Source organism: Zingiber officinale, chromosome 7B (assembly GCF_018446385.1).
Source record: "Zingiber officinale cultivar Zhangliang chromosome 7B, Zo_v1.1, whole genome shotgun sequence".
Lineage (NCBI taxonomy): Eukaryota > Viridiplantae > Streptophyta > Magnoliopsida > Zingiberales > Zingiberaceae > Zingiber > Zingiber officinale.
In genome coordinates this window covers 4,188,791-4,216,214 of record NC_055999.1, presented here as the reverse complement: position 1 = coordinate 4,216,214, position 27,424 = coordinate 4,188,791, and the positions used below count along the sequence as shown (strand labels likewise).

Below are 27,424 nucleotides of genomic sequence, written 5' to 3'. Positions count from 1 at the left end.
CAAGACAAGTTCCTTTGACGGAGATCCTGAAGATGCTAGAGAAAACGTCCAACCGTTGACAGGACCCTTGTGAAGTCGAATTTGATAGGGGGACCAGGATCTAAGATTTTGCCGAGTCAGATTTGCATAAGAACCCAGTCAGATCCACATGTTTGTGAAGCACTGCTGAGGGGAGGGACCAGTCATCAACAGCATTAAAGAGATGACAATTGCAGATTAGGCATTTTCTTAAGATGGGAGACCAATAATGCATGACGGGCCTTCTAAGCAACTCCATTAGTAGAAAAAGATAAACCCTTTTCTGAAACGCCAACTTGTGAGAATATCCTTGCGGCCAAAGTCTTCTCTCATCAGACATTAAAACTGAAAAAAAATCCTAAGATGATTCCTCCAGAGACCTATTTAAGAAGTTGGAACAATTTAGAATGAGAGAAGAAAACAAGTGCAGACTGAGGTACTCGGTGATTTACGCTATCTTGTGATTTATCTTCCTTTATATAATTTGGAGACGAAAAAAACCCACAAAACCCCCACAGACGTAGCTAAATTGATACTCGGATAATATATTTATATTACAAAAGGCTGTTTAATACTGACTTTGGGACGGACAATAGAGGGATATCTGAGATGAATATTATCACCTTTACATCACACAAGAGAATCTACAAAGACAGCAAGCAAAAACTATACACAGGCGCAAACAAAAAAAGAAATCTATTTGAGATTTGAAAGAAGATACTACTAAAGTAGCATTGCCTCGTCCCTGTACCTACTGCAAAAGCATTATAAAGTGGTGGAATTGGCTTTGGCCGACTCTTTAAGAAATCAAAAAGGTGATTTTATGATGGGAAGGAATTGGCAGTGATGTTTGGAAAGGAAGGGCCACCAACAGTGAATGATGCCTCCTTTGTTGTGTTTGCTACAAAAGCAGCAGTAGAAACACAAGTTATCCAAACTGGTTATCCTATACCCTATCCTTCCCCTAACTTTGTTCCTTCAAGATAGCAAGGAGGCAAATGGACCATCAACGGTGATTGTTCAGTCACATCCCAATACTTAAGCAAACAATAAAGAGAAGGGAAAAAAAAGTTGTGCTGATAATATAATCTGCCTTTGTGCTATAGGTACAGGAGCATTGCTTTTACTTGACATTTATAAGAATTGAATCAACTAATATCAAACGTCTATAATGTTAGGAAAAGATCTTTATCTATAAATTTATGGATTTTTCTCACGTACAAACTTGGATGACAAATTGACTTGACATGAAAAAAAAATCCCCAAAAAATAATGTCAAAGACTAGCCTGCAAACAAAATTAATAATTGTAATAAAAATATCAATGAGGTAAGAATCAATTTCTGAAACTATCTAACATCTTAAGTTGAGTTGGTTCACAGGAATTATCTATTCTATACCTTATAAATTATCACAAAATAATTCTTCTATAGTTAGTCACAAAATGCACTTAGAATATGAAATTTCATTGGACTCCTATTGCCCCATGATCATTCTTAACTATGACTTTTACCTGCTCTACACCTTTGACCCATGATCCAGTATGTTGTGTGGTTCGAGCATGAGGAATAGGTCAAGTGGGTTAGATAGATTAGGTAGCTCAAATGGTTCAAGTGGATACAGCGGGAGGAACAGACCAAGAGGATTAGGGATAGATGGGCAAAGTACGACGAGAAAGATCAACGAATCAAGGGCATAATTGTTATACTCCTACAGTTGACGATGTATATCTTATGATGATAGTTACAATTCAAACATCAATACATGTATCCTGACTATTCATATTAATGGTCTGTATCCTTCATAACCAAAGTAATCAGGTGCACTAAGAATGAAAAGTCCATACTATTGGCGCATGCAAATCTTTTCAACAAAATCGGACTAATAATTCATGAAGTTTAAAAATTACATAAGTAACACTGAATTACAGAATTTAAGGTTCTCAGAGTCGATTAATACTGTTCTCTAGGGCATACTATTCTTTAATAGGTAACAATCTTCAGGTTTGACTTCTCTAGATCAGAGACTATCAGGTCAGATCATGACCACTGAGAATAAGTTTCTAACGACCTAGAGCTTTCAGATCATGCATGTTGGATCAGGTTGAAGAAACTTAATCATAAAAAAATAAACCGAAGATTATTCATCCAATTGTAGAAAATGTCATAAAAGCTTCAGACTTCCTGTAACATCATCAACCAGGTCGCTGGGTCCTATTCATGAAATTCAACAGATCAGAATGCATAATGGATGTTTAGGAGCAAAATAAATGAGAAAATGTCTGCACAAAGTTTATATAATTTACTGGCAAAAGTTAACCAATATAAAATATAAATTGTATCCTTGCAAGGGTAGAATATTTTTTCACGTCAATTTAACTTGAAACAATAATAATAAAAATAATAGATAACAGTTTCAGAAAGAAACAGAATCTCTGAATTGAAGTGTATTCTAGATGGACACTTTAAGCTTCTCTTCCTCTGAAATCTTAGAATCTTAACCTTCCACAGATACTAAAACTGTCATTTATGTCTATTTTTACTACATGTTAAACTGTAGAGAAACAGTTTGTAATGGTACAATAGAAATATTGAATATATCGATAGAAGCAATCCTCTAATTTGTTCTCACTTTACCAAGCTCATACATTGTTAATCTAGCGAAGTTGTTAACTTCTAGAAACCAATATCATAATAGTAATTGATTACAATTCTAAGTAGCTTACCCAGAATAGCCATCACTGTCATTGAATCTGCAGGAAAATATACAGTCAGTACAATCTCTTAACTAGGCAAGTAAAACAAAAATTAGTGGAAATAACTGGCTAAAATCTATATTGGACAGTAGTAAAAACAGTTTCTGCAGTTGTTAATCTATTGTCACTTTCTAGTAGATGAAACATAATAAGGAAGTGCTTGAGATTTCTGCAGAAAAAAAAAAGATTTAACACACTTGGTGCAATTTGGGTCCTCCCAGCATCAATTGTTATATGATTTGGTAGCTTCAGTGACTTTGCCCTTCCCTGAATAAAAAATGAAACACAATAAGATCAAAGGTTCAAATTATCCATTTCCAGTACTTCAGCACCACACAGCTGGTATAAATAAATGGCTAGCCAAAATAAATCATATACATCCACTTCTGTAGCATTTGATTGGAACTTTGATAAATTCAGCATATAGAGGACATAACTCAAAGATAGTCGGAGAACAGAAATAGTAAAAAATATTTCTTTCAAAACTTTACTAGAATGTTATAGTTGATGAAGAAAATCATATGTCACAGCTGCATAAGGTAGAGCAAGTAACACAGTCTCCTTCAAATATAACAACTTTCACTAATTGGGCATACTGCATTATTGCTATGACAAATTTTTTTATATAAAAGACAGCAATAACAAGTTCCATTTCCTAAACACATGAGGTGAGCTCCTGAATCTTAACCCCCATTGATCTGTATCTACTAAGGTCATGAAGTTAATAACAACAGGTCATATGAAGTTTTCATCAAGTGTAACATTTTTTTTATAAACAACTACCCTCACAGTTTTTGCTCTAAAGAGTTAATTTAGTTAATCCATGAGATTTATGAATCATTACTAATTAAAGATGCAGAGGGAACAATAAAGAATTGACTGTTGTTGGTCTCTAGAGAACGATATGTATCCAAAATCAAAATATTCAGTGTTTCCTTTTGCTAAAGCAATATCTATGCATTTCAAAATTGACTGTTTTTGATGCAGTAAATAGCTATGCATTTCAGCCAGTCAGACAGGGCAACATAATCCACTGGTAGACTGCTGCATGTTCTGATGACTGCTGTGTTACGAGAAGTTGTCATACCATACATCTCAGATGAAACCAAGTTCCACAAATAAAGAACAGTTCTGATAGAGAAAAAAAAGTAGTATGGTTTTTAAATCAGAGTAACATACTTGCAGCACAAGAAGATCACTCTCACTTTCAATCTTCAGCACCACCTTAACTTGTCCACAATTTTCCCATCTGTCAGCAAAAGAAGTGACAAAAAATAAACTCAGTCAAAAATCAACACAATCGTTATTTTTAATTAGATACAAGGAAATCAACAATCCTTCCTGAGGATAGTGAAAGGTTACCTGCTTAGTGCTTTTGGAGCTCTAGCAAGAAGCTTTTTATACAAACCCAGAGTTGCATGGCTGGAGAGCAAGTACGTCAAAGACTGTCTCCATTTAAACTTTTACAATAATATTAGCTACTCAGTTTGTTAGACAAAATAAATGCATTTGTGCATTTGTTCTGTCAAAAATTTTAAAACTGCAATTGGCCTTCAATTAAGAAAGGGTGTGAAGACTATTGTCTTATAAGTAGAATGTATAAATATTTTATCAATGGGTTGGCACTGGTGGTATTGAAACAAAAGGAACACAACTACATCTTCTGAAACAACCAGACAATGTTAGGTGTTAATAGCTTGTCCTCTCTCTAATCTAGGGTATGAGTTTTCTTTTTGTATATTTTTTTTTAAATTAGAGTAATCAAGATATTCACCCTATCAAAAAAGAGAGAAAAAGAAGAAAAAAGTTATTGTTTTCGAACATCAATAGCATTTAACTACAAATACACAAACACATGAGTGGTAATCTAATGGAATAGTATCAGGACTAGTAGAGCCTTGTAAAGAATCAATTTGTTTTTCTCGAGGGATCAGCTTGAATGACCCAGATAAAAATGCATCAAAAATACACACAATAAGGACTTGTTAACCTACCTTCACAACTTTCACTTATTCAACATTACATGCCATAAATATAAATAAATAAATAAACTGACGGCAGGCAAATATGCACTAGGATTAAGGGGACCAATGGATAAAGAAGTTATGAAAGTTAAACCACCAATAGATTACAAATTCACAAGTAATGAAATGTTGACGGTGATTCAAGAAATAATTAAATGTACTCGTATTGCTTCTAGACAAAGTCGGCTCTAGGCCAAGGCTGCCAGGGCCAAAAAATTTTTAGGGCCCAAAAAAAATTTATATATATGTTAAGTATAAAACAAAAAAATACAACCCCATTTCTCTCCTCTTTATTTTCCCCGTACGCAGCCTTCCCGCTTCCCTTCTTTCCCCTATTTTCCAGCCACTGCCTAGTTTTTCTTCACTTTCCGGCCACCACAGCAGCCACTTTTTCCCATTTTGTGCTCTCCTTGTGTTGCTATAGGAGCCGCAGGAGCGCGTCGAAGCTAACTAAGGTTGCTAATGCTAACGAAGAAGGCAGTAGTTTTCCTCATCCTCTTCTTTTCCGATCCTCATCCTCTTCTTTTCCGCTAGTCAAGTGTAGCAAGGAGTAACCGCCTTCTTTTCTAGGACCTTATTTCTACAACTGCAGGCCTCTCCTCTTCTCTTTTGCTCCTTGTTTTCTAAGGTTTTTTTTTTGCCCCATAAGACCAACTGTGTTACCTTTCCTTATTGATTTTTTTTAGGTGTCATGGTTGAGCTCACTGGAGCTAGCTGAGGATTTCGAACGAAAACGGTAAAAAATTTCCTTCTTCCTCCTCTTCTTTTGTCAGCACAGCAACATCTTCCCTTTATTTTCCTAATCCTAGAGATCAGCCATTCATGAGCGCGCCTTTTTCCCCTTTGTCCAACCACAACAACAAAAGGAGTAAGTTTTCATTTATTTCAAGCTATATTAGCCTTGGATATCTCCTATGTGAGCAATTTTGTTTCATTAATCGACAAAGAGTTGATGTACTTGTGTCTTTAATTGCATGAACAAGGTCCTAAACAATTGAATTGTTGTGTTTTTTTATAAACTTGCACGATATATGTGTAAGGTCTTATATAAATGGATTTCGGATCAAAGAAAAATTTTCCATATCAGGTTTTATTGTTATTTGCTTATTGCTTATTGAATTTGTTCATAATTATCTATCATCATGAAACAACTCTCTGGATATCAAAAAGGACAAAAAAAGAGATGGCCCAAAGTTTAAGAGATTCATTGAATAAATATTTTAGTAAAGAATCACATGACACAACGGAAAACCTAGTTCAAATTTTAATTAATGAATCAAATGTAAATAAAGATTTTGTTGAAAACAAGAATGATGAAAATGAAAAATTTGTGAGAAACAAAAGTGACGAGAATGAGAAATTTGTAGAAAATGAGAACGAAGAGAATACATATTTTAATGATTTGGATGAAACTAAAACTGACAAAACTAAAATTGACAAAACTAAAGATATTGATAATTGTTGTAATGATGAACATACAAACGAATATCAATGCTCGATAGATATGATTTGAACATATTTGATCCAAGAGTTTGGGATAATCTTGATATAAAAATGAGAGATTTAGCGAAAGAGGTCCTAAAAAGATATTCTCAAATTTCCTTTAGATAAAGAATCTTGACATTTTTCTCATACTTACTATGTTCGAATGTTACCAAATGGTGAGACTCGTAATCGAAAATGGTTAGTGTACTCGAAGAAGTCAGACAAAGTATTTTGTATTTGTTGTAAGTTGTTTAAAGCAATACACACCAAAAGAAATTTAGCAAGAGACTGAGTTAATGACTGGAAGCATTATGTGACAAGTTTAAACAACATGAAAATAGTGTTGACACCTCACTACATTGAGAGTTTTTTTTAACTGCAAATGAGATTAAAGAAAACACTGACAATTAATAAGGAAATGCAAGAACAAATTAAAAAGGGCACAAAACATAAGAAACACATTATGCTAAGAATAGTTGTTGTTGTTAAATGTCTTGTTGTACATAATTTAGCATTTCGTGGTACATAAGACAAATTTTATGAAGATGGTAATGGTAATTTTTTGGATCTAGTTGAAATGATTACAAATTTTGATCCAATAATGCAAGAGCATTTTCTGTAAGTACCCCGAGGTAGTTTTGATGTGATCAACTAAGTTTAGTTAGGTCCTGTTGTGTTTTAACTCTTGTGTCTAAGTGTGCAGGGACTTAGGAGCACAGAAAATCGAACGAAAGACGTAGCTAGCGAGAAGGATGACACGGGAGAGAGCCGACGGGTTCGGTGCATCCGAGGGACAAGATGCTACGGAAGAGTACACCGATGGACGAGAAGGACGTGCACGACATTCGAGAGACGAGAAGCCGGGGAGGAAGCCTGCTCGAGGGGAAGGCCGGAAGATAGGTCCGGGTGAGCCCAATTCTGGATGGACGAAATCACCCGAGCGATCGGAGCAGCGGAAGAGCCAAGGATTGGGCACCTTCAACCACCCATGGAAGGCGCCTTCAACCCTTTGAAGGCACCTTAGACTCCGCAAAATGTAACCGTTAGCGAAAATAAAATCTTATCTTCGCTTTCCTCGTTGGTGACGTCTTCCACCATGTTGGAGGCATCTTCCAGCCTCGAATAAAATTTTCTAGGGGCTATAAAAGACCCCTAGACCTAGGAAATATTTAACAACTCAAGTATTCATTTCCTAGTAATTTTCTAAGCATTCAACGAGTGTAAAAGACTTCTCCGCTTTCACCGAAGGAGATCTTTAGTGCTTTCTTTTACCTTGAATTAACAACCACCTAGATTGTAACCAAGTAACTACCTTAGCTTATTTATTTTGTTAGTTGTTTAATTGATTTGAGTTAAGTGTGCTACTAATCTTATTTGAAAGGATAGAGAAAGGTCCATTTTTAATTTACAGGCAATTCACCTCCTCTTACCGGCCCGCTGCTCCAACAAATGGTATCAGAGCCAAAACGTCTTAGAAGGACTAATCACCGACTGAAGTACCAAAACGATGGCCAGACCGAGCATCTACCCACCGAAGTTCGAGGGAGAATTCGTGACCTGGAAAAAACATATGGAGGTATTCTTTAAATTGCTTTTAATTATTAAATATGATTTTGTAACTCCCAAAGACCCACAAGAAAATGAAAAAGAAGAATACCAATGAACTAAGAAGGAGCAAACGGACTTCGTAGCAAATGGACGAGCCGAATTCCATCTGTTGAGCGTGCTGCCTCCGCAAGAAGTCAGTAGAATCGGCACCTACGAATCAGCAAAGGAACTTTGGGAGAAGTTCCTGAAGCTACACGAAGATACGTCTGAAGCCAAGCTCACAAAACGGGATATACTCCGGAGCCAACTGATCAACCTCTAGCTGAAAGAAGGAGAATCAGTAGCACAACTGCACGCTAAACTAAGAGCTGATCACCAGACTCACGAATCTTGGAGAAAAGGTAACAAACCGAGATTTCCTAAGGTACGCATTAAATACTTTTCCAAGGACACTCGAATGGTCCTCAATCGTCGACTTCTATTATATTTCTAAAGATTTAGAGGTAAGCACATTAGAAAGTTTATTTTCCACTTTAGAACTTCACGAATCTAGATGTGCAGAACTACAGAATATCACCCTGAAGGCAAGAACGAACGATCCAAACTCCGAAGTGTCAATTGATAAAGACGAAGCGACCCTAATGGTAAAAAAAATTAGTAAATTTATTAAATCTAATAAATTTAATAAGTCGGTGGCGAAAAGTACTTTCGGAGCAAGAGGAAGGTAGGATGCTACAATTGCCAAAGAGAAGGGCACATTAAGGACGACTGTCCCGAATTGAAGAAGAAGGAGAAGGACAAGGGCAAAAAACTAACAAGATCAAAGCATAAAAATCTGAAGGTCATATGGGATGAATCGTCGTCCTTCGAGTCCGAGATCGAAGCTTACGCTAGACTAGCTCTAATGGCAAACCACCAAGGAGAAGCTGAAAACAGCTCAGAGATGAGCATCGATGAAGGGGGAGGAGGATCATCAGAGGAAAGCTGCGATGAAGGGAGAGCATCAAAACACGAGGTAAATGAGGTACGTGCGCTATCTCCCAAGTAATCTTTTAAATTTATCAAAATGTTTTCTAAAAATATGTGCAAATTAGAAAAAGAAAATATGGACTTGAAAAGACAATTAGCCAATGCATGTCCACTAAAATTGTTTAAAAAGACAGCCCGATGCACGAAGCTCCCGCCATGCGAGATCTCGAGGAAGAATCCATTGTACGCAGCCTTACCCTGCTTTTTAAGGTTGTTTCCAGGATTCGAACCCGATCCACTAAAATTGTTTGATAATTTAAAATTAGAAAACAAAAAATTGAAAACACAAATAGAGAAATTGAAAGATTACCATGCATGTTCTAACTACATTCAACCAAAGTTTAGAATTCATGGTAGAATCAACTGGTACATTAGACATCACTATGGATGAATTAGAAAAATTCCAAAAAATTATATACCTCACAAATTTTTAGTAAATCTAGTAGACAGGAACCTGTATTGGATTCAAAATCTTTTTTAGATTACAATCCAATTTTTTATTTGGATAGAAATTGTCTCAATTAGAAAAAAAATTTATATTTCGAGTTGTAAATTTTTCTATACTATCTGATGATTTAATCTACAAATAGAGACTTTTTCAAATTTTGTTTACTGTTGAGTTATTTTTTGAAATTTAAATGTATTTTGAATATCTTATTTTTCTATGACAAAAGATAATATTCTCTATCCTTACAAATATTTTAAATTTTTTTAAAAAAATGTCTAAATTATTACGAATTATTTTCAAAAATTAGTATTGCAATAATTTATTTCTTTTAGAATACAAAGTATTTCTTTATGTAAATTTTTCTAACAGTTTATTTTATTTTTCCCCAATTTTTTTTTGATATGATCAAAAGTGGAGAAATAAGTACAAGTTGAGGGAGAGTTAGAATTTAAAATTTTTCCTCATTTTGCACTTAAATTTTTACTTACTGTTATCACTTTTATTTTATTGCATTTTTAACCCTAACTTGAACTTGGGTTTATGCACATCAAAAATAAGGAGATTGTAAGTATCAACCAAGTTCAGTAAGGTCATGTTGTGTTTTAACTCTTGTGTCTAAGTGTATAGGAACTTAGAGCACAGGAAGTCCAGCGAAAGACGCGATTAGCGAGAAGAATAGCACGGGAGAGAGTGGCTCGGTGCATCCGAGGGACGAGATGCTGCGGAATAGTATATCGGTGGACGAGAAGGACATGTATAACGTTCGAGGGATGAGAAGCCGAAGAGGAAGCCTGCTCGAGAAGAAAACTGGAAGATGGATCCGGGTGAGCACAATTCCGGATGAACAAAATCACCCAGACGATCGGAGCAGCGGAAGAGCTGCTGGAGGCACCCTCAATGTGGTTAGAGGCGCCTCTGTGCCTTTCTATGGGAAGGTGCCTTCAACAAGGTTGAAGGCGCCTTAGATTGAGCAAAATGTAACTGTTAGCGAAGATAAAACCTTATCTTCACTTGCCTCGCTGGAGACGCCTTCCAGCCTCGGATAAGATTTTCCAGGAGTTATAAAAAGACCCCTGAACCTAAAAAATATTCAACAACTCAAGTATTCATTTCCTAGCAATTTATGAGCATTCAACGAGTGTAAGAGGCTTCATCGCCTTCATCGAAGGAGATCTTTAGTGTTTTCTTTTGCCTTGGATTAATAACCACCTAGGTCATAACCAAGTAACTTTCTTAGCCTCTTTATTTATTAGTTGTTTAATTGCTTTGAGTTAATTGTGCTACTAATCTTGTTTGAAAGGATAGAGAAAGGATCATTTTTAATTTACAGACAATTCACCCCCCCCCCCCCTCTGTTGCCGACCCTGCTCCAACATTTTCAACTCATTCAAGATAAAAAGATTCATTATCATTATCTTAGTCATATAATTCAAAACGAGTAAATGTCTATTCTAGCCAAGGTTCTAAAATTCGCTAGGCGCTAGTCGGGCGGCAGACCAGTGCCTAGCGCCTAGGCCGCCTAGGCGGGGACTAGGCGCCGCTAGGCGGATTCCTCGGTATCCCTTGTTTCATGTGGACTGTGGACAATGTTATATGTAAATCTAAATATTGTCTTAAACAATTTCATAGCAATGAAGATCTAACTATGCATGCTGAAATAAATACATACTTTCCGATACCAAAAAATGAACATGCAGTAAGTTATCATAATCATATAGTAAACAGTAGAACATTGGAAAATAGTAGCAATAGTTCAATTCAAGATTACAATGCATTGTGAACTAGTAACCACTAAGCAAAATATAATTGTTAAATAACATAAATCATGTCTTAACAAAATGAGTTCAAAATTGGGAAAACTAATAATATCTCATAGACTCATATTTATTCTGATTCTTCTTCTCCATAATTTTCAATAACTTGTTCTTCATCGGACACAAACTCAATATCATTATTGTGATCCTCGTCTTCTTCTTCGGATTCAAAATCATCTTCATGGAGTTCTCTCACTCTGGAGCTTCTTCGGGGTTGTAGATTTTCATCTGCTCCACTTGCTTCATCAACTATTTGCCAAGTGAGTCCGGAACCTAGGTCAACTTCATCATCTTCCCCACCATCCACAATCCAACCTTGTGCATTTGAAGCATCTTTTGCAAGAAGGACATCAACATTTCTTTCTTTTTCTCTTTTTTGTTTGTTCAACAATCTAGCATTAAATTGGACAAATACTAGATTGTTCAACCTGTTGGCATCCAACCTATTTCTTTTCTTTGTGTGAATCTAAAAAAACAGAGAAAGTAAATACTATAGTTAGTACCTGAATATAGAGTATAGACGTTAAAAATTATAACTAATTTAATTAAAGAGTAGACTGAAAGTTTAAAACTTACTCCTTTAAATGTACTCCAATTTCTTTCACACCCAGATGAACTTGTAGTTAATGAAAGTATCCTCAATGCCACCCTTAGCAAGTTAGGTGTGTGAGCACCGTATGTACTCCACTATGCACATGGATCAAATGTATCATCATTTTTTTCACATGCTTTTGCTGCCAATGTTTTTCCAAATAACCCAGTCTTATTTCTATACTTTGGAAATTCCTTGTTAATAATTGTATCTTGTAAATCTAACTCATTGGCATGCAAAGTTTCCATGCATTCAAAAATCCCCATCGCGACCTCCTCATAAAGAGCAATCGAACTATCTTTGTAGTAAAAATAAGGATTCAACAAAAATGCAGTGGTATGCAATGATGTATCAAGTCTATCCTTCATTTTTGACTCAATAATGACTATGATAGGCTGATAATTTGATTCCACGTTATTCAGAGCTACCTTGATATCTTCTTTAGCTTGAAGAAGCTCCCCATATAGAAACCCCATCGATGGCTTTCTATCTCCATCTACCAATCGAAGAACTCTTACCAAAGGAGCAAATATTTTCAAACAACAGTTAAACTCAAAAATCAGACAAATAGGTTTTCCTTTGTTTGTTTGATCACATCATTACTTCCACATATCACAAACATGGCCCTTAAACTAGCTTTTTTTCAATCAAACTTTGTGATGTGAGGAAATTTGATGCAAACCTGTAACTCTGGTCGAACTATGTCTCTCTTCTTCGTGAAACTTCTCATCAATGATAAAGTCTTATGGTGAACATAGATGAAAATGGTAAAAACTTGGACTGCTCGATCACCTTTTTATATCGTGGAAGTTTGCAATACTTTCAAGCATGAGATTAATAGTGTGAGTTACATGAACTCAAAAGATCCCAGGTCGCTTTTCTCTCATCAATTTAGTGCAGCTATATTGTTGGTGGCATTGTCTGTAACAATCTGAACAATATTCTGAGCTCCTACTTGTTCAACACACTTGTCAACATACTCAAAAATAAGTTCAGCTGTATGCGCCTCCTCTGAAGACTCCTTAGACTCTAAAAATGTAGTACCCTCCTTGCAATTAACACACAAATTTAAGATGCTTCTTCTTTTTCTATCACTCCATGCATCTGTCATGATCGAGCATCCATTCTTTGCCCATTCTTCTTCATGTTTCTTCAGCAATTGTTTTGTTCTTTCAACTTCGGCTTTCAATAGTGGCTCCCTAAGTTGATATTGAGTTGGAGGCTTGAATCCTGGTCCAAATTGACCCACTGCCTCCATTAGTTGCTTGAAGCTATCATTATCAACAGCATTGAATGAGATTCCATTTTCATAAACCCATCTCCCAACATATTGTTGAACTTGTTGAGTTCTCTCTTTGAAAAGAGCCTCATTTATATTTTTTTGCCGAAGTACTTTACATCCACTGGAGTCTGCATTTTCTGGAGCAATTGCCGATGCATATCTATCCATGGGGCCAAGTGGAAGAGGTTTTTTAACTCCATCCATCCCTTCAATTTCAAGACCTTCTTCTTCATCTACAGAAATAGCCACCTCTGCTCTACAACTTTGTTCTTCCATTATTTTGTTCTTCTTTCTGTTCCTCCCTTCTAAAATAGCCTGTTTGTACTTATTTTTGTCTTCTTGAGATGCTTTTCGACAATCAGATACATTTCCAGGTATATTTCCAATGTGCTCCTTTATCCTATACACTCCTCCTGACATTGCTTTTCCACATAACTTACATTTAATTTTGTCGAGGTTCTTAGGATCAATCAATATCCCAAACTCCCATCCGATGTCATTTGACTTTCTTCTAAGAATCCCGGATTCGGGTTGAGTGACAGATGCTGTCGAAGATGGATTGCTTGCCATTGATAACAGTCTAACAGATAATCTGAAAAAATAATATATAACAAGACATAATCACATAACATATTAACATGATAATAAAATTTAATTATACCATACAGACATACAATACAAAATATTTCAATAACATTAAGTCATTAACAAGTCTGAGAATATTTTTTTTATATATCTTAATCTAATTAATAAAATTTATTCGATATTTGTTTAAATAAATTAAATTTTAAATATATTTTTTATATTTTTAAATCTGTTTTATACTTTTATAAATTAATAATATTTATTGGAATCTTTAAAATTTTAATTTATTTTTCATATTTTTAAAACTGATTTATATAAATTAATAATATTTATTAGAATTTTTAAAATTTTAATGTATTTTTCATATTTTTAAAACTGATTTATATAAATTAATAATATTTATTAGAATTTTTAAAATTTTAATATAATTTTAATATTTATAAATCCGATTAATATAAATTAATAATATATAAAATTTATAAATATGATTTATATAAAACATAAATTAATAATATGTATTATATTTATTAAATTTAAAATATTTTTTATATTTTTTATTTTTAAATCTGATAAATGATAATATTTATTATAATTTTTAAATCTGTTAATATATAAATTAATATTTAATATTATTTATTTAAAAAAATTAAGTATATTATTTATATATTTAAATCTGATTATATAAGTTATAAAATTAATAATGGAATCTTAATTTTATATATAATTTTATATATTCAAAATTCTTTTATAAAAATTAATAAAATTTATTATAAAAAAATAAATTTAAAATATATTTAATTGGGATGATAATTTTATTAGGTTTTACGAACCAACCTATTATTGAATTTGAAATTATCCCGTTAGGAATTGTTTTAATTTAATAAATCTAAAAAAAAGAAAAAACAAAAACAAAAATCGCCGTCCCCCTCTCGCGACTCGCACGACGGCGCGGACGCCACCGGCCGCCACCGGCGCCTCGCGGGAGACCTCCGACGCCGCCGGAAGCTCCGCCGGACGTGTCCGGCGCGTCCGGCGAAATCCGACATTGCTTCCAGCGGCGCCGGAAGCGACGTAACAACTTACCGGAGCCCCGGAGCGATGAAGCCTTCGACGCAGCGACGATGAGAGAAGTCAGAAGACGAAGCGGTGACGGCGAAGATGTAAACAGCAAATTTGGAACAAAATATTAAAAGTTTAAAAACTAAATAACTCGGTCGAGGCCCGCCGAGGCCCGATGAGTTCCGCCGAGTCCCGCCAAGGGCCGCCTAGGGCTGCCGAGAGCCGCCTAGGGCACCCGCCTGGGAGGTTTCCGGCGCGGCAGCATGCCGCGCAGCTCCTAAGCGGCCGCCTAACCCGAGATTTCGAACACTGATTCTAGCCTCCAAAGTCAAGAATGTAATAATTAAAAAAGTAAAAGAGGCAAAATATTTTTCAGTAATTATTGATTGTACACTGGATGCATGTAACAAAGAACAAATGACTCTCACATTAAGATGTGTAGATGTTTCAAATACTTCAATTAAAAATAGAAGAGTACTTTGTAGAATTTTTAAATGAAGAAGATATAACTAGTTTAGCTATTTTCAATGAATTGCAAGTTGTTTTACAATTTTTAGAACTTGATATTGATAATGTGAGAGGGGCAAGGTTATGATAATGGATGGGTGAAGGGGGAGGATCGTCGGAGGAAAGCTGCGATGAAGGAGAGCATCAAAACACGAGGTAAATGAGGTACGTGCGCTATCTCCCAAGTAATCTTTTAAATTTATCAAAATGTTTTCTAAAAATATGCAAATTAGAAAAAGAAAATATGGACTTGAAAAGACAATTAGCCAATGCATGTCCACTAAAATTGTTTAAAAAGACAGCCCGATGCACGAAGCTCCCGCCATGCGAGATCTCGAGGAAGAATCCATTGTACGCAGCCTTACCCTGCTTTTTAAGGTTGTTTCCAGGATTCGAACCCGATCCACTAAAATTGTTTGATAATTTAAAATTAGAAAACAAAAAATTGAAAACACAAATAGAGAAATTGAAAGATTACCATGCATGTTCTAACTACATTCAACCAAAGTTTAGAATTCATGGTAGAATCAACTGGTACATTAGACATCACTATGGATGAATTAGAAAAATTCCAAAAAATTATATACCTCACAAATTTTTAGTAAATCTAGTAGACAGGAACCTGTATTGGATTCAAAATCTTTTTTAGATTACAATCCAATTTTTTATTTGGATAGAAATTGTCTCAATTAGAAAAAAAATTTATATTTCGAGTTGTAAATTTTTCTATACTATCTGATGATTTAATCTACAAATAGAGACTTTTTCAAATTTTGTTTACTGTTGAGTTATTTTTTGAAATTTAAATGTATTTTGAATATCTTATTTTTCTATGACAAAAGATAATATTCTCTATCCTTACAAATATTTTAAATTTTTTTAAAAAAATGTCTAAATTATTACGAATTATTTTCAAAAATTAGTATTGCAATAATTTATTTCTTTTAGAATACAAAGTATTTCTTTATGTAAATTTTTCTAACAGTTTATTTTATTTTTCCCCAATTTTTTTTTGATATGATCAAAAGTGGAGAAATAAGTACAAGTTGAGGGAGAGTTAGAATTTAAAATTTTTCCTCATTTTGCACTTAAATTTTTACTTACTGTTATCACTTTTATTTTATTGCATTTTTAACCCTAACTTGAACTTGGGTTTATGCACATCAAAAATAAGGAGATTGTAAGTATCAACCAAGTTCAGTAAGGTCATGTTGTGTTTTAACTCTTGTGTCTAAGTGTATAGGAACTTAGAGCACAGGAAGTCCAGCGAAAGACGCGATTAGCGAGAAGAATAGCACGGGAGAGAGTGGCTCGGTGCATCCGAGGGACGAGATGCTGCGGAATAGTATATCGGTGGACGAGAAGGACATGTATAACGTTCGAGGGATGAGAAGCCGAAGAGGAAGCCTGCTCGAGAAGAAAACTGGAAGATGGATCCGGGTGAGCACAATTCCGGATGAACAAAATCACCCAGACGATCGGAGCAGCGGAAGAGCTGCTGGAGGCACCCTCAATGTGGTTAGAGGCGCCTCTGTGCCTTTCTATGGGAAGGTGCCTTCAACAAGGTTGAAGGCGCCTTAGATTGAGCAAAATGTAACTGTTAGCGAAGATAAAACCTTATCTTCACTTGCCTCGCTGGAGACGCCTTCCAGCCTCGGATAAGATTTTCCAGGAGTTATAAAAAGACCCCTGAACCTAAAAAATATTCAACAACTCAAGTATTCATTTCCTAGCAATTTATGAGCATTCAACGAGTGTAAGAGGCTTCATCGCCTTCATCGAAGGAGATCTTTAGTGTTTTCTTTTGCCTTGGATTAATAACCACCTAGGTCATAACCAAGTAACTTTCTTAGCCTCTTTATTTATTAGTTGTTTAATTGCTTTGAGTTAATTGTGCTACTAATCTTGTTTGAAAGGATAGAGAAAGGATCATTTTTAATTTACAGACAATTCACCCCCCCCCCCCCTCTGTTGCCGACCCTGCTCCAACATTTTCAACTCATTCAAGATAAAAAGATTCATTATCATTATCTTAGTCATATAATTCAAAACGAGTAAATGTCTATTCTAGCCAAGGTTCTAAACTTCGCTAGGCGCTAGTCGGGCGGCAGACCAGTGCCTAGCGCCTAGGCCGCCTAGGCGGGGACTAGGCGCTGCTAGGCGGATTCCTCGGTATCCCTTGTTTCATGTGGACATGTATGCTGAAATAAATAAATCTAATATTTTGTAAAGAATATACTAGACTCAGTAAATATGAATAAAATAAACAGTTAAACAATAGAATATGCAGTAAGTTATCATAATCATATAGTAAACAGTAGAAGTAGAACATTGGAAAATAGTAGCAATAGTTCAATTCAAGATTACAATGCATTGTGAACTAGTAACCACTAAGCAAAATATAATTGTTAAATAACATAAATCATGTCTTAACAAAATGAGTTCAAAATTGGGAAAACTAATAATATCTCATAGACTCATATTTATTCTGCTTCTTCTTCTCCATAATTTTCAATAACTTGTTCTTCATCGGACACAAACTCAATATCATTATTGTGATCCTCGTCTTCTTCTTCGGATTCAAAATCATCTTCATGGAGTTCTCTCACTCTGGAGCTTCTTCGGGTTGTAGATTTTCATCTGTTCCACTTGCTTCATCAATCATTTGCCAAGTGAGCCTGGAACCTAGTTCAACTTCATCATCTTCCCCACCATCCACAATCCAACCTTGTGCATTTGAAGCATCTTTTGCAAGAAGGACATCAACATTTCTTTCTTTTTCTCTTTTTTGTTTGTTCAACAATCTAGCATTAAATTGGATAAATACTAGATTGTTCAACCTTTTGGCATCCAACCTATTTCTTTTCTTTGTGTGAATCTAAAAAAACAGAGAAAGTAAATACTATAGTTAGTACCTGAATATAGAGTATAGACATTAAAAATTATAACTAATTTAATTAAAGAGTAGACTGAAAGTTTAAAACTTACTCCTTCAAATGTACTCCAATTTCTTTCACACCCAGATGAACTTGTAGTTAATGAAAGTATCCTCAATGCCACCCTTAGCAAGTTAGGTGTGTGAGCACCGTATGTACTCCACTATGCACATGGATCAAATGTATCATCATTTTTTTTCCAAATAACCCAGTCTTATTTCTATACTTTGGAAATTCCTTGTTAATAATTGTATCTTGTAAATCTAACTCATTGGCATGCAAAGTTTCCATGCATTCAAAAATCCCCATCGCGACCTCCTCATAAAGAGCAATCGAACTATCTTTGTAGTAAAAATAAGGATTCAACAAAAATGCAGTGGTATACAATGATGTATCAAGTCTATCCTTCATTTTTGACTCAATAATGACTATGATAGGCTGATAATTTGATTCCACGTTATTCAGAGCTACCTTGATATCTTCTTTAGCTTGAAGAAGCTCCCCATATAGAAACCCCATCGATGGCTTTCTATCTCCATCTACCAATCGAAGAACTCTTACCAAAGGAGCAAATATTTTCAAACAAAGTGTTACACCATTCCAAAAACTCATGCTCATCACTGTAGAGTAAGTCATTTTTCCTTTGTTTGTTTTTGATCATTTACATTTCTCCCACATATCACTTGTAAACATGGCCCTTAAACTAGCTTTTTTTTCAATCAAACTTTGCAATGTGAGGAAATTTGATGCAAACCTGGTAACTCCTGGTCGAACTATGTCTCTCTTCTTCGTGAAACTTCTCATCAATGATAAAGTCTTATGGTGAACATAGATGAAAATGGTAAAAACCTTGGTGTCAAATACCGTAATTTGGCGAATAATAATAAGGGAGTTTTTCAGAATTCTTGAAAATAAGGTCGTTTTTCTCTCATCAATTTAGCTGCAGCCATATTGTTGGTGGCATTGTCTGAATAATCTGAACAATATTCCGAGCTCCTACTGCTCAACACACTTGTCAACATACTCAAAAATAAGTTCAGCAGTATGTGCCTCCTCAAGACTCCTTAGACTCTAAAATGTAGTACCCTCCTTGCAATTAACACAAATTTAAGATGCTTCTTCTTTTCTATCACTCCACATCCGTCATGATCGAGCATCCATTCTTTGCCCATTCTTTTTCATGAATTGTTTTGTTCTTTCAACTTCGGCTTTTAATAGTGGCTCCCTAAGTTGATATTGAGTTGGAGGCTTGAATCCTGGTCCAAATTGACCCACTGCCTCCATTAGTTGCTTGAAGCTATCATTATCAACAGCATTGAATGAGATTCCATTTTCATAAACCCATCTCCCAACATATTGTTGAACTTGTTGAGTTCTCTCTTTGAAAAGAGCCTCATTTATATTTTTTTGCCGAAGTACTTTACTTCCACTAGAGCCTGCATTTTCTGGAGCAATTGCCGATGCATATCTATCCATGGGGCCAAGTGGAAGAGGTTTTTTAACTCCATCCATCCCTTCAACTTCAAGACCTTCTTCTTCATCTACGGAAATAGCCATCTCTACTCTACAACTTTGTTCTTCCATTATTTTGTTCTTCTTTCTGTTCCTCCCTTCTAAAATAGCCTATTTGCACTTATTTTTGTCTTCTTGAGATGCTTTTCGACAACCAGATACATTTCCAGGTATATTTCCAATGTGCTCCTTTATCCTACACACTCCTCTTGACATTGCTTTTCCACATAACTTACATTTAATTTTGTCGAGGTTCTTAGGATCAATCAATATCCCAAACTCCCATCCGATGTCATTTGACTTTCTTCTAAGAATCCCGGATTCGGGTTGAGTGCAGATGCTGTCGAAGATGGATTGCTTGCCATTGATAACAGTCTAATAGATAATCTGAAAAAATAATATATAACAAGACATAATCGCATAACATATTAACATGATAATAAAATTTAATTATACCATACAGACATACAATACAAAATATTTCAATAACATTAAGTCATTAACATGTCTGAGAATATTTTTTTATATATCTTAATCTAATTAATAAAATTTATTCGATATTTGTTTAAATAAATTAAATTTTAAATATATTTTTTATATTTTTAAATCTGTTTTATACTTTTATAAATTAATAATATTTATTAGAATTTTTAAAATTTTAATTTATTATTCATATTTTTAAAACTGATTTATATAAATTAATAATATTTATTAGAATTTTTAAAATTTTAATGTATTTTCATATTTTTAAAACTGATTTATATAAATTAATAATATTTATTAGAATTTTTAAAATTTTAATATAATTTTAATATTTATAAATCCGATTAATATAAATTAATAATATATAAAATTTATAAATATGATTTATATAAAACATAAATTAATAATATGTATTATATTTATTAAATTTAAAATATTTTTTATATTTTTTATTTTTAAATCTGATAAATGATAATATTTATTATAATTTTTAAATCTGTTAATATATAAATTAATATTTAATATTATTTATTTAAAAAAATTAAGTATATTATTTATATATTTAAATCTGATTATATAAGTTATAAAATTAATAATGGAATCTTAATTTTATATATAATTTTATATATTCAAAATTCTTTTATAAAAATTAATAAAATTTATTATAAAAAAAATAAATTTAAAATATATTTAATTGGGATGATAATTTTATTAGGTTTTACGAACCAACCTATTATTGAATTTGAAATTATCCCCGTTAGGAATTGTTTTAATTTAATAAATCTAAAAAAAAGAAAAAACAAAAACAAAAAACGCCGTCCCCCTCTCGCGACTCGCACGACGGCGCGGACGCCACCGGCCGCCACCGGCGCCTCGCGGGAGACCTCCGACGCCGCCGGAAGCTCCGCCGGACGTGTCCGGCGAAGTCCGACATTGCTTCCAGCGGCGCCGGAAGCGTCGCGGAAAGCTTCCAGTGCCGCTGGAAGCTTCACGAGATGCTGCCGGACGCGTCCGGTGTCGCCGGAGACTGCGCGACGATGACTCAACAGTTAACAACTTAACGAAACAACTTACTGGAGCCCGGAGCGACGAAGCCTTCAAAGCGGCGCACCGCGAAACAGCGACGATGACGACGCAGCGACGATGAGGACGAAACAGCAAATTTGGAAGACGAAGCGGCGCACGGCGAAGATGTAAACAGCAAATTTGGAACAAAATATTAAAAGTTTAAAAACTAAATAACTCGGTCGAGGCCCGCCGAGGCCCGATGAGTTCCGCCGAGTCCCGCCGAGGGCCGCCGAGAGCCGCCTAGGGCACCCGCCTGGGAGGTTTCCGGCGCGGCAGCATGCCGCGCAGCGCCTAGGCGGCCGCCTAACCCGAGATTTCGAACACTGATTCTAGCCTCCAAAGTCAAGAATGTAATAATTAAAAAAGTAAAAGAGGCAAAATATTTTTCAGTAATTATTGATTGTACACTGGATGCATGTAACAAAGAACAAATGACTCTCACATTAAGATGTGTAGATGTTTCAAATACTTCAATTAAAAATAGAAGAGTACTTTGTAGAATTTTTAAATGAAGAAGATATAACTAGTTTAGCTATTTTCAATGAATTGCAAGTTGTTTTACAATTTTTAGAACTTGATATTGATAATGTGAGAGGGGCAAGGTTATGATAATGGATATAATATAAAAGGCAAAAATCAAAGTGTGCAAAGGACATTGCTTGACATTAATCCTAGAGCATTTTACATGTCATGCGGTTCTTATTCTCTTAACTTAGTTGTTTGTGACATGGCAAATTCTTGTGCTAAAGCAAGATCATTTTTTGGAGCATGCTAATTCAACAAAAAGAGGGAATGTTTTGCTTGAATATATTGATGGATTAACTTTAAAATCACTGTCAACTACAAGATGGAAAAGTCATATTGAAACAGTCAAAGCAATACCATCTCAAGCTTCCCAAATCAGAGAAGCTTTGTTCAAATTAGTAGAAATAAGTGAAGACAACAAATTAAGTAGAGATGCTGAAAATTTTGCGTATGGTGAACTTTCAAGTTTTGAATTTATATTAAACCTTGTTATTCGGCATGTTATTTTGCATAAAATTAACTTAGTAAAAAAATTACAGTGAGGATATGCGCCTTGATGTTGCTGTAAAATAATTTTCTGGTCTTGTTTCCTTTTTTGAAAAATATAGAGTAAATGGTTTTACTTCTGCTATGGTTGATGCATAAAATAACATCTGATATGGAAATTGAGCATGTATTTCCTACAAAACATAAAATTTGTAGAAAGAGTCATTTTGATGAGATTGCTAACACTGAAAGGGAAAATCAATCACTAGAATAATCTTTTCAAATAGATTATTTTATCTTAGCGTCGATATTAATCTTGGGTAATTGAATAGTAAGTTTGAACAGTTGCAATAGTTTGAATCTATATTTGGGTTCTTGTATAATGTTGCAAAATTAGTTTCATTGGATGATGATAAATTGATGAGTTCTCGTGTGAATCTTGAAAATACTTTAAGACATGGTGGCACTTCTGATATTGATGCAAAACATATGTTTTCAGAACTACAAGTTTTGCAAGTAATGTTACCAAGTGAATTTTATGAAACAAATAAAAAAATGGTCTTTCATTCAAATATTAGAGTTTTAAAAAACAATGGATATGTTTCCAAATGTGATGATTGCTTATAGGATATTATTTGACAATAACCGTGACAGTGGCATCTACCGAAAAATGATTTTCAAAATTAAAATGAATAAAATCTTATTTACAGACCACAACTCAAGATAGGTTAAATGGATTAGCAATTTTATGCATTGAAAAGAATATTTTGAAAAACATTGAATATGATGCTATTATTGATGATTTTACCTTTAAAAGTGCATCACGAAGGCACTTTAAATGAGTTACCGCTGTGTTTTTTTTTTTTGTAGATGTACATATTCTATGATGGATGATGTAAAAGTTTCTTTTTGGAAGAAGCAGTGTTCGGAAGATAAAATTGGGGCATAATTTATAGTTTCACCGGGGCCTTTAAACATCAAGGACAGGCTCTGACTGCAGAACCTCTTTGTCACTAAGCATTATTAACATACCTGCACTGGGCAGCAATCTTGCCTTTTCCCATCTTCAAGTCATTTCTAACAACCAAAACCTGCACAGTCGGGTAACAAACTACTATAGCATATGAATTTGCTAATAAAAGCAACTTGTTTAGATCAAAACGGGAAAACAGTGCTAGAATGACGGCAGAATAACACATCTTGCTAAATCAGGTATCGCGCCATGAGGTAAAAAAAACAAAACAGTAAAAAAAAATTCCACAAGTTACCATTTTGAAGTCTTCAATGATTTCAGCAAGGTTTTCAATCTCGAGGGTCGGCTTCTTCACCGTGACCCTGTTCAAATTCCTCGGATCGTTGGGAGCTTCGTCGACCGCCCTCTTCCTGTTCGTTAAGTCTTTGGTCCAAATATACAAAAACGGGAAGAAGCCCTTGGTCTCCCTTTGGGCGAGGAGGAACCCCAAGGCAAAGCATCCGGCGCCTATCAGGAGTGCGTTGAAGACACTAAATAGAGATATGGATATGCCCGTCATGAACGCCGGCACTGCCATAGACGAGTCAGCTGGCTCGTATCCGATATCGGCCGCGGTGGTGAGGAGGCAGAGAGGAAGGAGGGCCGGCGGAGCGCAGTGAGGATCTTAAAAGTTTTTGACTCGGAAGTCGGAACCACTGAATTTTCGGGGCGGGTTTGGATAAATATTTGGATCCGAAACGGTATCCGAGGCGGACGGGTTAGATGGACCCGATTCAATAATGTTCCATTCGCTAGATGAAGAACGATTGAGCATCCGTTGGGCCGTCAGATCGATGCATCTAGAAACAAAGGTTCATTTATGGTTTAAAGTACGTTTCTAAAAGTTAGAATCTTTGATTCGATAATGTAATTAAAATGTTTGATTTCATAAAGAACGAAGATGAACTTTATGTCTACAAAAATATTAGTGGAAACACAATTATCTTTTTATCTCTTATGCAGATGACATATTTTATATTGGAAATAATATCCCTATACTATAGTCTATGAAGACTTGACTTGGAAATTGTTTCTCAATGAAAGACTTAAGTGAATCAATCTATATTTTAGGCATCAAGATCTATAGAGATAGATCTAAGAGATTACTTGGCCTAAGTTAGAGTACATATATTGACAATGTTGGAATGTATACTAAAAGCCTAGCTTTTGTATAAACATTTATTTTGAAATAAAGAATCACATTGATCAAATTGTCTACATTTATGCTAAGTGTAGTTGTTCAGTTAATTTATATTGTAGATAACATGGTGTGTGGTGTCACACGCAGAAGATAATGTTATCAATTCCTTATAGATTATAAACAGTAGCTCACGACTGAGATGGAAATGAACAAACATTGAAATAGTCGTAGTGTAATTAAGTATTAGTTTATCTTGACTGATAAATTACACTAGTATACTCTGAGTGTATTGAGCAGGACGATTTAAGGTAAGTTCTTTTTATACTGACTTAATAAAAGAGCAAGACTTTTGTTATTATGGAAGTGTGTGCTCTTAATCCCGATATAATAACAAACATGTGTACTTAAATTACACTAGTACACTCTGAGTGTATTGAGCAGGATCATTTAAGGTAAGTTCTTTTTATACTGACTTAATAAAAGAATAAGACGTTTGTTATTATGGAAGTGTGCTCTTAATCTTGATATAATAACCACTTCCGCCCGGCACTGCCTCATCGCTCGTTCGGTATTCACCCAAGCGTTCACTTGGCGTTCGCCCCGATAACTTACTTGGTATCCGCTCGGTACTATTTTTCGTCACTCGGTCAACCCATATTTTTCTCGCCACTTAAAAATTAATTAAGTTAATTTTTAACCAAATCAATTAATATTTTATCGATTTCCTTGTTTCGACGTTAATTAAAAAATTCAATCGATTGAATTAATTAAAAAATAATAATTTATTTGAATTGGATTGATTTCAATTTAATTTTAACCGTCCTACTTTTCTGTGCATTTTTGATGCAAATTGACGAGCAGATTTTAGCTCCTAGATTTTCTATTAAAATCAACCAATTCGGTCCTAATTTGACATCTACTCATTCCGTACCCGATTTTCATTGAATAATCTTGACCAAATCAATCATTCGAATCAAAATTTCCAGCTGAACTGGTCAAACGACACGATCCAATGGCCCGAGGTAGTCTCCGGAGACACTGTGATCCACCCAATTCCCTCCTACTCACTGCTATTTAGATCTCCACCGAGGTCACTGCCATCGATTTCGATCACTACACCACGTAAACATTTGCTTGGACATTTGTCTAATTTAATTCCATCCTCCAGAACAGAGCAGAATCTAACAATGCACGGCGACGGCGATCATCTTCCGAGCATCAGAGTCGGCTGTGAGATTGTGCTGGCGACGATCATCTTCCTCTTCTTGGTCATCTGCTTCGCCTTATTAATCTACCTCTACCTCAGACGGCAAATTCGCTTGTACAGCTACCCGGAGGGTGCCGCCGCGGCGCCGAACCATTCCGGCCTCGACGCTGCCGTGCTCCGCTCGCTCCCTGCGGTCGTCTTCCGGAGGGCGTGCTTCGAGGAGCCGGTCGAGTGCGCCGTGTGCCTCTCCGAGCTGGCCGAGGGCGAGACGGCCCGTCTGCTTCCCGGGTGCGGCCACGGGTTCCACCTCGAGTGCATCGACATGTGGTTCCATTCCCACACTACCTGCCCACTCTGCCGGAGTAGCCCCGTCGGGAGAGGACCCCCGGGGCGAGTTCCGGCGGGGGAGGCCGCGCCGCGGGTGGCGGTCGTTTCGTCGAGCAGGTTGCAGACAGGAACTGAGGGCGCGGGTGAAGGTTCGTCGAGGGCTTCGGCCGGTGGACCGTCGCCGACGTCGACGAGGGCAGCGGTGGAGGGGGCGTCGTCGTCGGTCGAGCAGACGTTGAAGACGCTAAGGATGATACTGAGTCAAGGGAGGTGGAGTGTTGCCTCGTCCTCCGGTAGCGCCTCCAACGGAGGCGACGTAGAGCAGGGTCCGGTGAGATGCGTGGAGGCGTCATCAGCCAACGCGTGTCGGAAACATTAACAGGATTTTATTTCGGAAAAAACAAAAAGTGTTTTTTTTTAATATGTAAATCATAAACGGATTAAGGGTTTTATTTATTTTTTAATATTTTTATTCAATACATAAGAGCTAGCCTTGAGAGAAGTGCCTGATCCATTTCCTCGTATTGTTCTCGAGGAGGGTCCTTTGAAATTGAAGCTGTACAAATCGAAATCATCAAGAGACGTTTTGCTTTCCTGTAGTAATAGATTTGTGTAGTTTGTAATTGGCATTTTGTGATCCACATATCAAGTCAACTTTTCTATGGATGCCTTTTAAATCATTTTTAACATTTTCTTTTTTAGAAGCTATTTAAAATTCTGCTATGATATGATATGTATGATGGATCTGGTGCGTTCATAATATTTATGTAACTGGGTTAATGGATAAATGATTACAAATGAGATCCATATCAGAAGGAAAAATGATTGCAAATGGAAGGCTTAATTATGGGCAAACCTCTCTGACTGGAAGTTTTGTGGTGTTGGGTGGAGACGCTAAGCACTTTAGCTATATTTGTCAAAATTGATCCGTACATTACGATCAGTTATTTAATCTAATGGTTGTTAACGGCTCTATAACAGGATGTGATTGATTACAACTTAAAAAATATATTTTTATTATCTTATTATGTAATTAACAATCACCAACTTTCAATTAATTTGATTAAATCTAAAATTAAATTATATTAATATTTTTTTTCTTTTTATACCAAAAAATAATTTTAAAATTTATTAATAATTTTAATTTTTTATTCTTCTCATATCACATACATATAACCTAATTTCTACTATATGCATCATTTCTTCATGCTGCTTTAATCTCATCTATTTTTTATCGTTCTCTCTTCCATTCTCTCTCTAATTTTTATTACATATAGCTTTCTCATTCTTATCTTTTTTTATATAACAACGCATCAACCTGTATGTCGATACAGCCACATCAATTTATCTGTATCTCATCAATTTTTCAGAAAAAATCACAACCACATCTCTCCATCTTTGTATCTCATCGGTTCTTCAAGTGATATAAAATATTTTTGCAAGATAACTTGAGGTATGATTAATGATCGTGTCTACAAGCTGGGAAGATGGCTAGCTGGAAGCTCGGCTTTGCTGTTGACCAAATAAAGACTTTAAGTTATCCCACATGTCATAAAGAGCGTTAGTTGTCGGGCCGGGGAAA

At 35.4% G+C, this 27,424-nt stretch overlaps 2 protein-coding genes across 2 annotated transcripts; one reads left to right on the top strand and one right to left on the bottom strand.

The window, feature by feature from the left end:
- Nucleotides 1–1,879: 1,879 nt before the first annotated feature.
- Nucleotides 1,880–23,814, bottom strand: LOC122005103 (peptidyl-tRNA hydrolase 2, mitochondrial-like). The gene is made up of 7 exons (XM_042560022.1): nt 23,424–23,814; nt 23,188–23,246; nt 4,135–4,194; nt 3,952–4,021; nt 2,970–3,039; nt 2,743–2,769; nt 1,880–2,230 (listed from the first exon to the last, which is right to left on the bottom strand). The coding sequence occupies exons 1-7, from the start codon at nt 23,703–23,705 to the stop codon at nt 2,181–2,183; spliced, it is 618 nt and encodes a 205-aa protein (XP_042415956.1). The 5' UTR covers nt 23,706–23,814; the 3' UTR covers nt 1,880–2,180.
- Nucleotides 23,815–25,429: 1,615 nt separating this feature from the next.
- On the top strand, nt 25,430–26,324 carry LOC122003513 (E3 ubiquitin-protein ligase EL5-like). The gene has a single exon (XM_042558621.1). It carries the CDS (start codon nt 25,496–25,498, stop codon nt 26,219–26,221), a length of 726 nt encoding a protein of 241 aa, XP_042414555.1. The 5' UTR covers nt 25,430–25,495; the 3' UTR covers nt 26,222–26,324.
- Nucleotides 26,325–27,424: the final 1,100 nt, after the last annotated feature.